At 45.2% G+C, this 12,500-nt stretch overlaps 2 protein-coding genes across 2 annotated transcripts in view; both read left to right on the forward strand.

Moving 5' to 3' along the window:
* Nucleotides 1-12,500, forward strand: part of LOC133652725 (alpha-1,6-mannosylglycoprotein 6-beta-N-acetylglucosaminyltransferase B-like) — a 651,209-nt gene that overhangs the window by 603,900 nt on the left and 34,809 nt on the right. Inside the window, exon 10 of the mRNA XM_062051777.1 lies at nt 10,755-10,888. Coding sequence (XP_061907761.1) covers nt 10,755-10,888 — 134 coding nt within the window. The remainder of the gene's footprint in view (nt 1-10,754; nt 10,889-12,500) is intronic.
* On the forward strand, nt 1,846-4,223 carry LOC133652090 (uncharacterized). The gene has a single exon (XM_062050465.1). The coding sequence runs from the start codon at nt 1,964-1,966 to the stop codon at nt 2,729-2,731; it is 768 nt and encodes a 255-aa protein (XP_061906449.1). The 5' UTR covers nt 1,846-1,963; the 3' UTR covers nt 2,732-4,223.

Consider the following 12,500-nt stretch of genomic DNA (forward strand, 5'->3'; position numbering starts at 1 on the left):
CTAATACACCCCCATACCATCACAGGTGCTGGCTTTTCAACTTTGAGTCTATAACAATCCGGATGGTTCTTTTCCTCTTTGGTCCGGAGGACACGACATCCACTGTTTCCAAAAACAATTTGAAATGTGGACTCGTCAGACCACAGAACACTTTTCTACTTTGTATCAGTCTATCTTAGATGAGCTCAGGCCCAGCAAAGCCGACGGCGTTTCTGGGTGTTGTTGATACACGGTTTTCGCCTTGCATAGGAGAGTTTTAACTTGCACTTACAGATGTAGCGACCAACTGTAGTTACTGACAGTGGGTTTCTGAAGTGTTCCTGAGCCCATGTGGTGATATCCTTGACACACTGATGTCGCTTGTTGATGCAGTACAGCCTGAAGGATCGAAGGTCACGGGCTTAGCTGCTTACGTGCAGTGATTTCTCCAGACTCTCTGAACCCTTTGATGATATTACGGACCGTAGATGGTGAAATCCCTAAATTCCTTGCAATAGCTGGTTGAGAAAGGTTTTTCTTAAACTGTTCAACAATTTGCTCACGCATTTGTTGACAAAGTGGTGACCCTCGCCCTATCATTGTTTGTGAATGACTGAGCCTTTCATGGAATCTACTTTTATACCCAATCGTGGCACCCACCTGTTCCCAATTTGCCTGTTCACCTGTGGGATGTTCCAAATAAGTGTTTGATGAGCATTCCTCAACTTTATCAGTATTTATTGCCACCTTTCCCAACTTCTTTGTCACGTGTTGCTGGCATCAAATTCTAAAGTTAATGATTATTTGCAAAAAAAAAAATGTTTATCAGTTTGAACATCAAATATGCTGTCTTTGTAGCATCTTCAACTGAATATGGGTTGAAAATGATTTGCAAATCATTGTATTCCGTTTATATTTACATCTAACACAATGTCCCAACTCATATGGAAACGGGGTTTGTATATATATATATTTATATATATATATATATATATATTGTGGATATATATGTGTGTGTGTATACGTCTATATGTATGTAAGTGTATATATGTATGTATGTATGTGTATGTATATATGCATGTATATATGTATATATGTATGTGTATATATGTATATATTTAATTGTATATATGTATGTGTATATGTGTATATATGTATATAGTGTGTGTGTGGGCCTAGCCTACAGGGTGTTGTGATGCATCTAGTGCAGTAGTTAGGGGGAAGGTTGCATGTCTACTTCCCATCTGCTTGCTAACCTCTCGCTTACAGACACTGCCGCTGGCTAGCCTTTGTGGTGAACGGAGAAGCAGCCTTGTGCGTCAGTCTTCTCCTGCCAGTACACAGCCTCTCCTTCACCAAGACTCCTGTCAGGCCTCCACGTGGCCACACACGGTAACTTGAGCCCTGCGGCTCAAGGCAAACGTGGCAGGGGATCTCGGAGCTGCAGTGGTCCCCAGAGGCGTGATGCGCAGGCCCACATTGTGGACACGCCCTGGCATCACCCAACCACTGCCCCGCTGCCTTGTGGGTTAGTCTGGGAAGACAAAGGCTAGGGGAGCACACCCTGAGAGAAAAGCAACTGACGTTGGAGACTGCGCGTTCCCATCGTCAAAAAAGACCTCAACGGCGGAGTGGGCGGATGATGGATGTAGAGAACCTCCACAACGGTCACAAAGGCGGAAGAAGGCTGCAGCAAAGATGGGCCCCCAATTGTCTTGGTTTCCATGCCATTGGACCCTGGTCTTTTCTTTGCCAAGGACAGTGTGGTAACTGCCTGTGCACCAGTTTCCCCACTTTTCCGGTTCCGGTTCACCGTGCGTGACTGCTCGCCGTCTGTTCGCTGTTGCGAAAAAGCTAACTAGCTAGCTGCTAAGCTAGCGCGGAGAAAGGCAGCGCCGGTCAGTAAGAAGCTACTCCCACAGACCGCGACCACTTCCCTGAGGACAGCAGGAACTTCACTCGGTGACAGAAAACACTGTGAGTAATGGCTTCCTGCGCGTCTTGCACCATACTCACGGAGAGGTTGGCTCTGCTAGAGGGCCGTGTCCGCCAGTTAGAGCAGAGTAATGTCGTAACTTTAGATGTTGCGGACACATCTGCTAGCGTTAGCTGTAGCGAGCTAACTAGCCCAGCTTGTAGCAGTCCTAAGCGGCCTACAAGCTACGGTGTACCGGTTGAGACGCATAATAGATTTAGCTCTTTAGCTAGTCCTACACCCCAGTCTACCGGGCACCACACCTTAGTTATAGGGGACTCCATCACCCGAAACATAAAGCTTAGCAAACCAGCCACAATAAAGTGTATCCCCGGGGCCAGAGCACCTGACATTGAAGCTAATCTTAGGGAGCTAACTCGCAACAGGCCTAGTAAACACGTACGACAGGCTAATCGCACCACTAATTATGCGAATATAGTTGTACACGTTGGCTCCAATGACACTAGAATGAGACAGTCAGAGATTACAAAGAGAAACATAGCCAGGACTTGTGATCTCGCCAGAAAGATGTCCAGGCATCGAGTAATTGTCTCTGGCCCCCTGCCTGCGAGAGGCAATGATGAGAGATATAGCAGATTAGTCTCGCTTAACAAGTGGTTGGCTAGCTACTGTAGGACGCAGGGACTAACGTTTATTGATAACTGGCCCTCTTTCTGGGGCAAACCAGGCTTGCTGATGAGAGACGGCCTTCACCCTAACCAGGAAGGCGCCATCATCCTGTCTAGAAACATAGACTACTATTTAAGTCTCACTTGACTGACTACACTAGAGCAAGCCCGGTCACAGGCAATTACAATGTCTGTTAGTCCGGGTGAGGAGTCAGTTAAGCTAGAACTAGCCAGCGCCAGGCTGGATAATCCATGTACGCATAGCAATTCTCTTAGAATAATACACAATTCACATAATGTTTTTTCTGTTGTGTCTGTGTCAGAGGTGGACATGCATTCTACTGAGGTGGCAAATTATGATATGTCCAGTCTATTGCAGCACCAAGCAAACAATCGGAAAATTCCCGTCATATCAATTCCTAGATATGGTCGAAACTATTTAAAGTGCACTACGCATAATAAACGCAACATTGTTAATATTGCCACTACGGATAATCTTAACAAAAACTCGTCAAAACAGCCCAATACCTATAATATGGGCTTTTTAAACATAAGATCATTGTCTCCCAAGGCGTTATTGGTTAATGAGGTCATTAGAGACAACAATCTTAACGTCATTGGTCTTAGCGAAACCTGGCTCAAACCGGACGAATTTTTTGCGCTCAATGAGGCATCTCCTCCTAACTATACGAATGCGCATGTTGCCCGCCCTCTTAAAAGGGGAGGGGGTGTCGCACTAATATACAATGAAAATTTCAACCTTACCCCTAACCTAAATAATAAATATAAATCGTTTGAGGTGCTTACTATGAGGTCTGTCACACCGCTACCTCTCGACCTGGCTGTTATCTACCGCCCCCCTGGGCCCTATTCGGACTTTATCAGTGAATTCTCAGAGTTCGTTGCTGATCTAGTGACGCACGCCGACAATATAATCATAATGGGGGACTTTAATATCCATATGAATACCCCATCGGACCCTCAGTGCGTGGCGCTCCAAACCATAATTGATAGCTGTGGTCTTACACAAATAATACATGAACCCACGCATCGCAACGGTAATACAATAGATCTAGTGCTTGTCAGGGGTGTCACCACCTCCAAAGTTATGATACTTCCATATACTAAAGTAATGTCCGATCATTACCTTATAACATTTGAAGTTTTGACTCTTTGTCAACAAGCTAATAATAATAATAACTGCTATAGCGGCCGCAACATTAATGCTGCCACAACGATGACTCTTGCTGACCTACTGCCTTCGGTAATAGCACCATTCCCAAATTATGTCGGCTCTATTGATAAACTCACTAACAACTTTGACGATGCCTTGCGCGAAATTATTGATAGTATAGCACCGCTAAAGCAAAAAAGGGCCCCTAAAAGGCGCACCCCATGGTTTACAGAAGAAATTAGAGCTCATAAATTATCATGTAGAAAACTGGAACGCAAATGGCGCGCGACTAAACTTGAGGTTTTCCATCAAGCATGGAGTGATAGTTTAATAACTTATAAACGCATGCTTACCTTAGCTAAAGCTAAATACTACTCAAATCTCATCCGCCTCAACAAAAACGATCCTAAATTTCTGTTTAGTACAGTAGCATCGCTAACCCAACAAGGGACTCTTCCCAGTAGCTCCACCCACTCGGCAGATGATTTTATGAATTTCTTTAATAAGAAAATTGAACTCATTAGAAAGGAGATTAAAGACAACGCATCCCAGCTACAACTGGGCTCTATTAACACAAATACGACTGTATATACGACGGACACTGCCCTCCAAAATAGTCTCTCTATTTTTGATGAAATAACATTAGAGGAATTATTACAGCGTGTAAGTGGGATAAAACAAACAACATGTTTACTTGACCCACTTCCTGGGAAACTTATCAAGGAACTGTTTGTATTATTAGGTCCATCAGTGTTAAATATTATAAACTTATCACTTTCCTCCGGCACTGTTCCCCTAGCATTCAAAAAAGCGGTTATTCATCCTCTGCTCAAAAGACCTAACCTCGATCCTGACCTCATGGTAAACTACCGACCGGTCTCCCACCTTCCGTTTATTTCCAAAATTCTCGAAAAAACTGTTGCACAGCAGCTAAATGAACACTTAGTGACTAACAATCTCTGTGAACCTTTTCAATCCGGTTTCAGGGCAAATCACTCTACGGAGACAGCCCTCGCAAAAATGACTAATGATCTATTGCTAACGATGGATTCTGATGCGTCATCTATGTTGCTGCTTCTTGATCTTAGCGCCGCTTTCGATACCGTCGATCATAATATTTTATTAGAGCGTATCAAAACACGTATTGGTATGTCAGACTTAGCCTTGTCTTGGTTTAACTCTTATCTTACTGACAGGATGCAGTGCGTCTCCCATAACAATGTGACCTCGGACTATGTCAAGGTAACGTGCGGAGTTCCCCAGGGTTCGGTTCTTGGCCCTGCACTCTTTAGTATTTACATGCTGCCGCTGGGTGACATCATACGCAAGTACGGTGTTAGCTTTCACTGTTATGCTGATGACACTCAACTCTACATGCCCCTAAAGCTGACCAACACGCCGGACTGTAGTCAGCTGGAGGCGTGTCTTAATGAAATTAAACAATGGATGTCCGCTAACTTTTTGCAACTCAACGCTAAGAAAACGGAAATGCTGATTATCGGTCCTGCTAGACACCAACATCTATTTAATAATACCACCTTAACATTTGACAACCAAACAATTAAACAAGGAGACTCGGTAAAGAATCTGGGTATTATCTTCGACCCAACTCTCTCGTTTGAGTCACACATTAAGAGTGTTACTAAAACGGCCTTCTTTCATCTCCGTAATATCGCTAAAATTCGTTCCATCTTGTCCACTAGCGACGCTGAGATCATTATTCATGCGTTCGTTACGTCTCGTCTCGATTACTGTAACGTATTATTTTCGGGCCTCCCTATGTCTAGCATTAAAAGATTACAGTTGGTACAAAATGCGGCTGCAAGGCTTTTGACAAAAACAAGAAAGTTTGATCATATTACGCCTATACTGGCTCACTTGCACTGGCTTCCTGTGCACTTAAGATGCGACTTTAAGGTTTTACTACTTACGTATAAAATATTACACGGTTTAGCTCCAGCCTATCATATGGATTGTATTGTACCATATGTCCCGACAAGAAATCTGCGTTCAAAGAACTCCGGCTTATTAGTGATTCCCAGAGCCAAAAAAAAGTCTGCGGGCTATAGAGCGTTTTCTATTCGGGCTCCAGTACTCTGGAATGCCCTCCCGGTAACAGTTAGAGATGCTACCTCAGTAGAAGCATTTAAGTCCCATCTTAAAACTCATTTGTATAATCTAGCCTTTAAATAGACCCCCCCTTTTTTAGACCAGTTGATCTGCCGTTTCTTTTCTTCTCTCCTCTTCTCCCCTGTCCCTTGCGAGGGGGAGTTGCATAGGTCCGGTGGCCATGGATGAAGTGCTGGCTGTCCAGAGCCGGGACCCCGGGTGGACCACTAGCCTGTGCATCGGTTGGGGACATCTCTGCGCTGCTGACCCGTCTCCGCTCGGGATGGTTTCCTGTTGGCCCCGCTGTGGACTGGACTCCCGCTGATGTGTTGGATCCACTGTGGACTGGACTTTCACAATGTTATGTCAGACCCACTCGACATCCGTTGCTTTCGGTCTCCCCTAGAGGGGGGGGGTTACCCACATATGCGGTCCTCTCCAAGGTTTCTCATAGTCATTCACCGACGTCCCACTGGGGTGAGTTTTTCCTTGCCCGTATGTGGGCTCTGTACCGAGGATGTCGTTGTGGCTTGTACAGCCCTTTGAGACACTTGTGATTTAGGGCTATATAAATAAACATTGATTGATTGATTGATTAAAAGATTCCCCGCACAGGCGTTCTCCTGAAGGACCCATCATTACCCAACCCCCCTATAAGTCCTATGGCGACCAGGAAATGGTGACGGGAGCAGGACAGTGAAGTCTGGGAACTTCTAGCCACGCACTGGCACATAGGCGGTGGATGCCTGATTCAGTCGCCTTGCTCTCGGATCGAGGCAGAGAGAGCATTTCGGCAGCAGCACCCACGTCTGAGCAGCCCTATTTAGGGTCCACTCTGCTCACCCTACACGGGAAGGGGCTAGAAAAGGTGCCCTAAAAATAGCCTTGCCTCCTATAACCTGACTGGAATACCGCGTCCAGTGGGTTCACCTTATAGCGGTCGAAAAACAAAAACAAAAACAATGAACTTTGGAGCTTGGAATGTGAGAACACTTATGGACAGTGCCTCCAGCAATCGTCCAGAAAGAAGATCGGCGATCGTTGCCAGGGAGTTGAAAAGGTGCAAGATCGATATTGCTGCCCTGTCTGAAACCCGCTTGGCTGAGGAGGGGCAACTAAATGAGGAGAAAGGGGGATACACTTTCTTCTGGAAAGGAAAAACAGCTGATGAATCCAGAATCCACGGAGTGGGATTTGCCATCAGAAACCGGTTCATCTCCCAACTCTCCGAATCTCCAATAGGCATCAATGAGCGACTCATGACCCTACGCCCGAGGCTCTCAAACAATCAGATGGCAACGGCTGTGAGTGCCTATGCACCAACTTTGGACTCACATGATGAAGACAAGGAGACCTTCTATGCAACCTTAGACCAGGTTCTATCGGATATCCCGAAATAAGATAAGATCCTTCTACTCGGGGAATTCAATGCCAGGGTTGGCAAGGATCACAAGCTCTGGAAAGGCACTCTAGGTAAAGAAGGTGTTGGGAATGTCAACTCCAACGGAGTCCTTCTTCTGTCAACGTGTGCTGAACATGATCTTCTAATAACAAACACCCTTTTCCGCCAGAGAAACCGGTTCAAAACGTCCTGGATGCATCCCAGATCAAAGCGCTGGCATCTCATAGACTATGTCATTGTCAGGGCCAGAGATCGTAAGGATGTTACCATCACCAGGGCCATGATTTGTGCAGACGACTGCTGGACAGACCACCGCCTCATCCGCTCCAAAATGAACATCGAGCTGCGGCAGAAGAGGAGGACACAAAGGAGACTGTTCCGCCCTAAATTTAACATTGATAGCCTTGGAGACACAGATAGGGTGCAACATCTACAAAACACCCTGTCTGTGAAACTCCCGGAAGAATATCCTGAGGATGTGGAGGAACACTGGAAGGCTCTTAAGACCACGCTACTTGAAACCAGCAAGGATACCATTGGCTACAGGACTAGGAAACACCAGGACTGGTTCGATGAAAACGACATCGAAATACAACAGCTGATTGATGCCAAAAGGAAAGCTTTTTGTTCTTGGCAGAGCGACATCAACTGCAGGGACAAAAGGCAGGCCCACGCCAAGGCAAAGGCACTTGTCCAGAGCAGAGTGAGAGAGCTGAAAAACAAATGGTGGATGGAGAAGGCTCTGGAAATCCAGAAGCTTGCTGACTCTGGGGATACCAGGGGTTTCTTCAACGCTACCAAGGCTGTTTATGGGCCCAGCTATCGAGGCCTAAACCCCCTCCGCTCTAAAGATGGACAAACCCTGCTCAAGGGTTTGTAGGTATCAGTTCCAGATGGCGTGAACACTTCCAAGAGCTCCTGAATCGGAACTCCACAGTGGAGATGGAAACCATCAACCAGATTCCTCAGCGACCCATCATGGAGCATTTGGGTGATCCTCCCACCGAAAATGAGGTCCAGGCTGCCATCAGAAAACTGGGTAACAACAAGGCTTCCGGACCAGATGGGATACCAGCAGAAATATTAAAGCAAGGCGGACCAAAACTCCTTTGCCACATCCATAGCCTCATTGGTAAAATCTGGGATAAGGAGGAAATCCCAGCCGAACTCAGGGACGCCCTCATTGTCACCATCTTCAAGAAGGGAGATAAGGCGGACTGTGGCAACTACAGAGGCATCTCTCTCCTATCCACAACAGGAAAAATACTGGCCCGTATTTTGGCAAACCGGTTATTGCCGCTGTCAGAAGAGATCCTCCCAGAGTCCCAGTGTGGATTTCGTCCAGCTAGGGGAACATCGGACATGATTTTTGCAGTTCGTCAACTGCAAGAGAAATGTCGAGAACAACACCTGCCACTATACATGGCATTCATTGACCTTACAAAGGCCTTTGATTCTGTGAACAGAACCGCCCTCTGGGGTGCCCTCTCCAAGATCGGATGCCCAGACAAGTATTTGAAGATCTTGCGTCTGTTGCACGACGACATGACCGCAGTGGTAGTTGGAAATGGCGGCTCTGAAACGGCTCCCTTCAAAGTTGACACTGGTGTCAAGCAGGGCTGCATCATCGCACCAACCCTGTTTGCTATCTTCATCTCAGCCATACTTCACCTCACCAGTCAAAACCTGCCTGAGGGAGTCCAGTTCATATGCCGGACAGACGGCGGGCTCTTCAACCTGAGTAGGTTCAGGGCAAAAAGCAAGGTGCTTATATCCTCCATTACAGAGCTTCAGTATGCAGATGACAATGCTCTTGTTGCTCATTCTGAGCTGGACCTCCAGAACATCATGGATGCTTTTGCCAGAGCGTACCGACTCCTGGGACTTGACATCAACATAAAGAAGACTCAGATCCTGTACCAACCGGCCCCTGACACACCCTACCAACCCCCCCCCCCAATTTATGTGGACAACAACATCTTGGAAAACGTGGAGCATTTCGCTTATCTTGGCAGTCTTCTTTCAACGAGAGCTGTCATCGATGCCGAGATCCACCACCACATAGGTTGTGCCAGCGCAGCTTTTGCTAAGCTCAAGAAAATAGTTTTCGAGAATCGGGTCATCCAGACCAACATCAAGCTTCTCGTATATAAAGCTGTAGTTCTGCCCACTCTGCTCTACGGGGCTGATAGTTGGACCACCTACAGCAGACACCTGAAGGCTCTGGAGCAGTACCACCAGCGATGTCTCCACAAGATCCTCAGGATCAGCTGGGAAGATAGGCGTACCAACATTAGTGTTCTGAAGGAAGCTAACATGCCCAGCATCACTACGACTGTCATTCGGAACCAGCTGCAATGGACAGGCCATGTAATTCGCATGCCAGACAGTCGCCTTCCAAAACAGATGTTGTACGGACAACTGACGGAAGGACAACGCACCCAAGGGGGGCAGAAGAAGCGGTTTAAAGATAACCTCAAAATCCACCTGAGGAAATGCTGCTTCAACCTCAACACCTGGGAGGATGATGCCCACCAGAGGGTTTTGTGGAGCAGGATGGTCCATGAAGGCACAGCACAATTAGAAAAGGACCTCCACCGTGCCGCGGAAACCAAGAGGCAACAAAGAAAGGAGAGATCCACTACCAAAACAGCTCCTCAGACCACCACCACAACCACCACTACTACCACGACAATCACGCACATATGCCCCCACTGCAATAGAGTCTGTGGATCACGGATTGGCCTCTACAGCCACCTGAGGACCCACAGATGACCAGACTCACCAACGGGAGGACTATCATACTCGCTTCGAGTGATCGCCAATGATGATGATGATGATATGTATATAGATAAGAATGTGTGTATATGTACGGTATGTATATATAGTATATATGTGTGTATATATTTGTGTGTATGTATGTATGTGTGTATGTATATATGTAAATGGGTAGATATATAAATAAATACTTTGACTACTAGCATGTTACTCACTATCCGGCAACCAGCGCGCTCATCGCTAGCTGACAACTATTACATTCATCGCTCGTTAAAAACTTGAGCGCTAATCGCTAGCTGGCCACTAGCGCATTAAACGTTAGCTGACTCGTGCCTTATTAGCCAGCTGTCAACTAACGCTCATCGCTCACTGGAAACTTGGAATCTGACAACTAAAGCATTAAACTCCATCTTAAATGCTAACATGATTATAATTATATTTTATTCATATTTATTATTATTATATAGTAGTGTGGCCATGTCATTGTCCTTTCTGAACTGCATAAAGTGTGTTGGACCCCCTGGGGGTCGCTGATGAATAATTTTAGGCTTCACAGTTACTGTCGCTGCTCGAGTGCAGTACAGTGTTTTTATTGTTTGCTATAAAGAGTATTGGCAAAAAAAAGAGAGGTTTGTTTATTTTTATCCACCTCAACAAGCAACAAGTCGGTTCTTATTTTAGCCTAACTTGCGTCGTATTTTGTCCCAGGTGCCGCATCCGAGTGATCGACACTTTCGGCACGGAGCCGGCGTACAACCACGAGGAGTACGCCACCCTGCACGGCTACAGAACCAACTGGGGCTACTGGAACCTCAACAGCCAACAGTACATGACCATGTTCCGTACGTGGAGTCTTCAAAACTCGTATTTGTACCATCATTTCATCTTCTCATAGATCAGTAGTTCCTAAAACAATTCTACACATTTTTACTATTATTACTGTTATTTATCACTACTTTATTAATGACTTGTTACTGTAGCAAATCAGGTTTGTATGATAATGTTCAGCAAAATGTGATCCATCTTCATATCTGGTAAGATATTTTGTCATTTCCTATCTGGCAACCCAGCTCTACATGTATTGACACAGTACAGAGCAGCGTTGCCAGGTGGAAAATGACAAGTTATTGTACTGAAACCTTAAAACGATAATTTAAATGTTGGTGATGTTGCTGAGGAATAGGGATGTGTACCGTTCACATTTCAACGGATACGGTACCAATTCCTGGTAGCTGGGAATCGATACCGGTACTTAACAGTACCCATTTTCATTACTTTTAGTCCAAGACGTTAGATGGCAGTAGAGAATTACATTTACGTTAACACGGTTTCGATTATGCCGTCTAGTCTTTTGTTGCGCCTTAAAAAGTGTTAATACTGTAAGGGATGTTGTTCAGGACTAAAGATGGGTGCCGTTCACATTTCAACCGATACGCTGGGACTCGATACCGGTACTTAACAGTACCCATTTTTAGTTCTTTTACTTCAAGATGTTAAATGGCAGTAGTGTGTAGTTTATACATAGTTTATACAGTTTCGATTATGCTGTCTAGTCTTTTGTTGCGCCCCTAAAAAGTGTTAATACTGTAAGTGATGTTGAGGATAGGGATAGGTGCCGTTTACATTTCAACCGATACGGTACCAATTACTGGTAGCTGGGGAATTTATACCAGTACTTAACAGTACCCATTTTCAGGACTTTTAGTCCAAGACGTTAGATGGCAGTAGTTTGTAGTTTATACATAGTTTATACAGTTTCCATTATGCCGTCTAGTCTTTTGTTGCGCCCTAAAAAGTGTTAATACTGTAAGTGATGTTGTTGAGGACTGGGGTTGGCTGCCGTTCACATTTCACCTGATACGGTACCAATTCCTGGTAGCTGGGAATCGATATCGGTACATAACTGTACTCATTTTCAGTACTTTCAGTCCAAGACGTTAGATGGCAGTAGTGTATTACATAGTTTATACAGTTTCCATTATGCCGTCTAGTCTTTTGTTACGCCCTAAAAAGTGTTAATACTGTAAGTGATGTTGTTGAGGACTAGGGATGGGTGCCGTTCACATTTCAACTGATACAGTACCAATTCCTGGTAGCTGGGGTATCGATACCAGTACTTAACAGTACCCATTTTGAGTACTTTTAGTCCAAGACGTTAGATGGCAGTAGTGTGTAGTTTATTCATAGTTTATACAGTTTCCATTATGCTGTCTAGTCTTTTGTTGCGCCCTAAAAAGTGTTAATACTGTAAGTGATGTTGTTGAGGACTAGAGATGGGTGCCGTTCACATTTCAACCAACACGGTACCAATTCCTGGTAGCTGGGGAATCGATAACGGTACTTAACAGTACCCATTTTCAGCACTTTTAGTCCAAGACGTTAGAATGCAGTAGTGTGTAATAATAATAATAATGGATTAGATTTTATATCCCGCTTTTCTATTATTAGATACTC

The sequence above is a fragment of the Entelurus aequoreus genome, linkage group LG06 (genome assembly GCF_033978785.1).
Source record: "Entelurus aequoreus isolate RoL-2023_Sb linkage group LG06, RoL_Eaeq_v1.1, whole genome shotgun sequence".
NCBI classification, from domain to species: Eukaryota; Metazoa; Chordata; class Actinopteri; order Syngnathiformes; family Syngnathidae; genus Entelurus; species Entelurus aequoreus.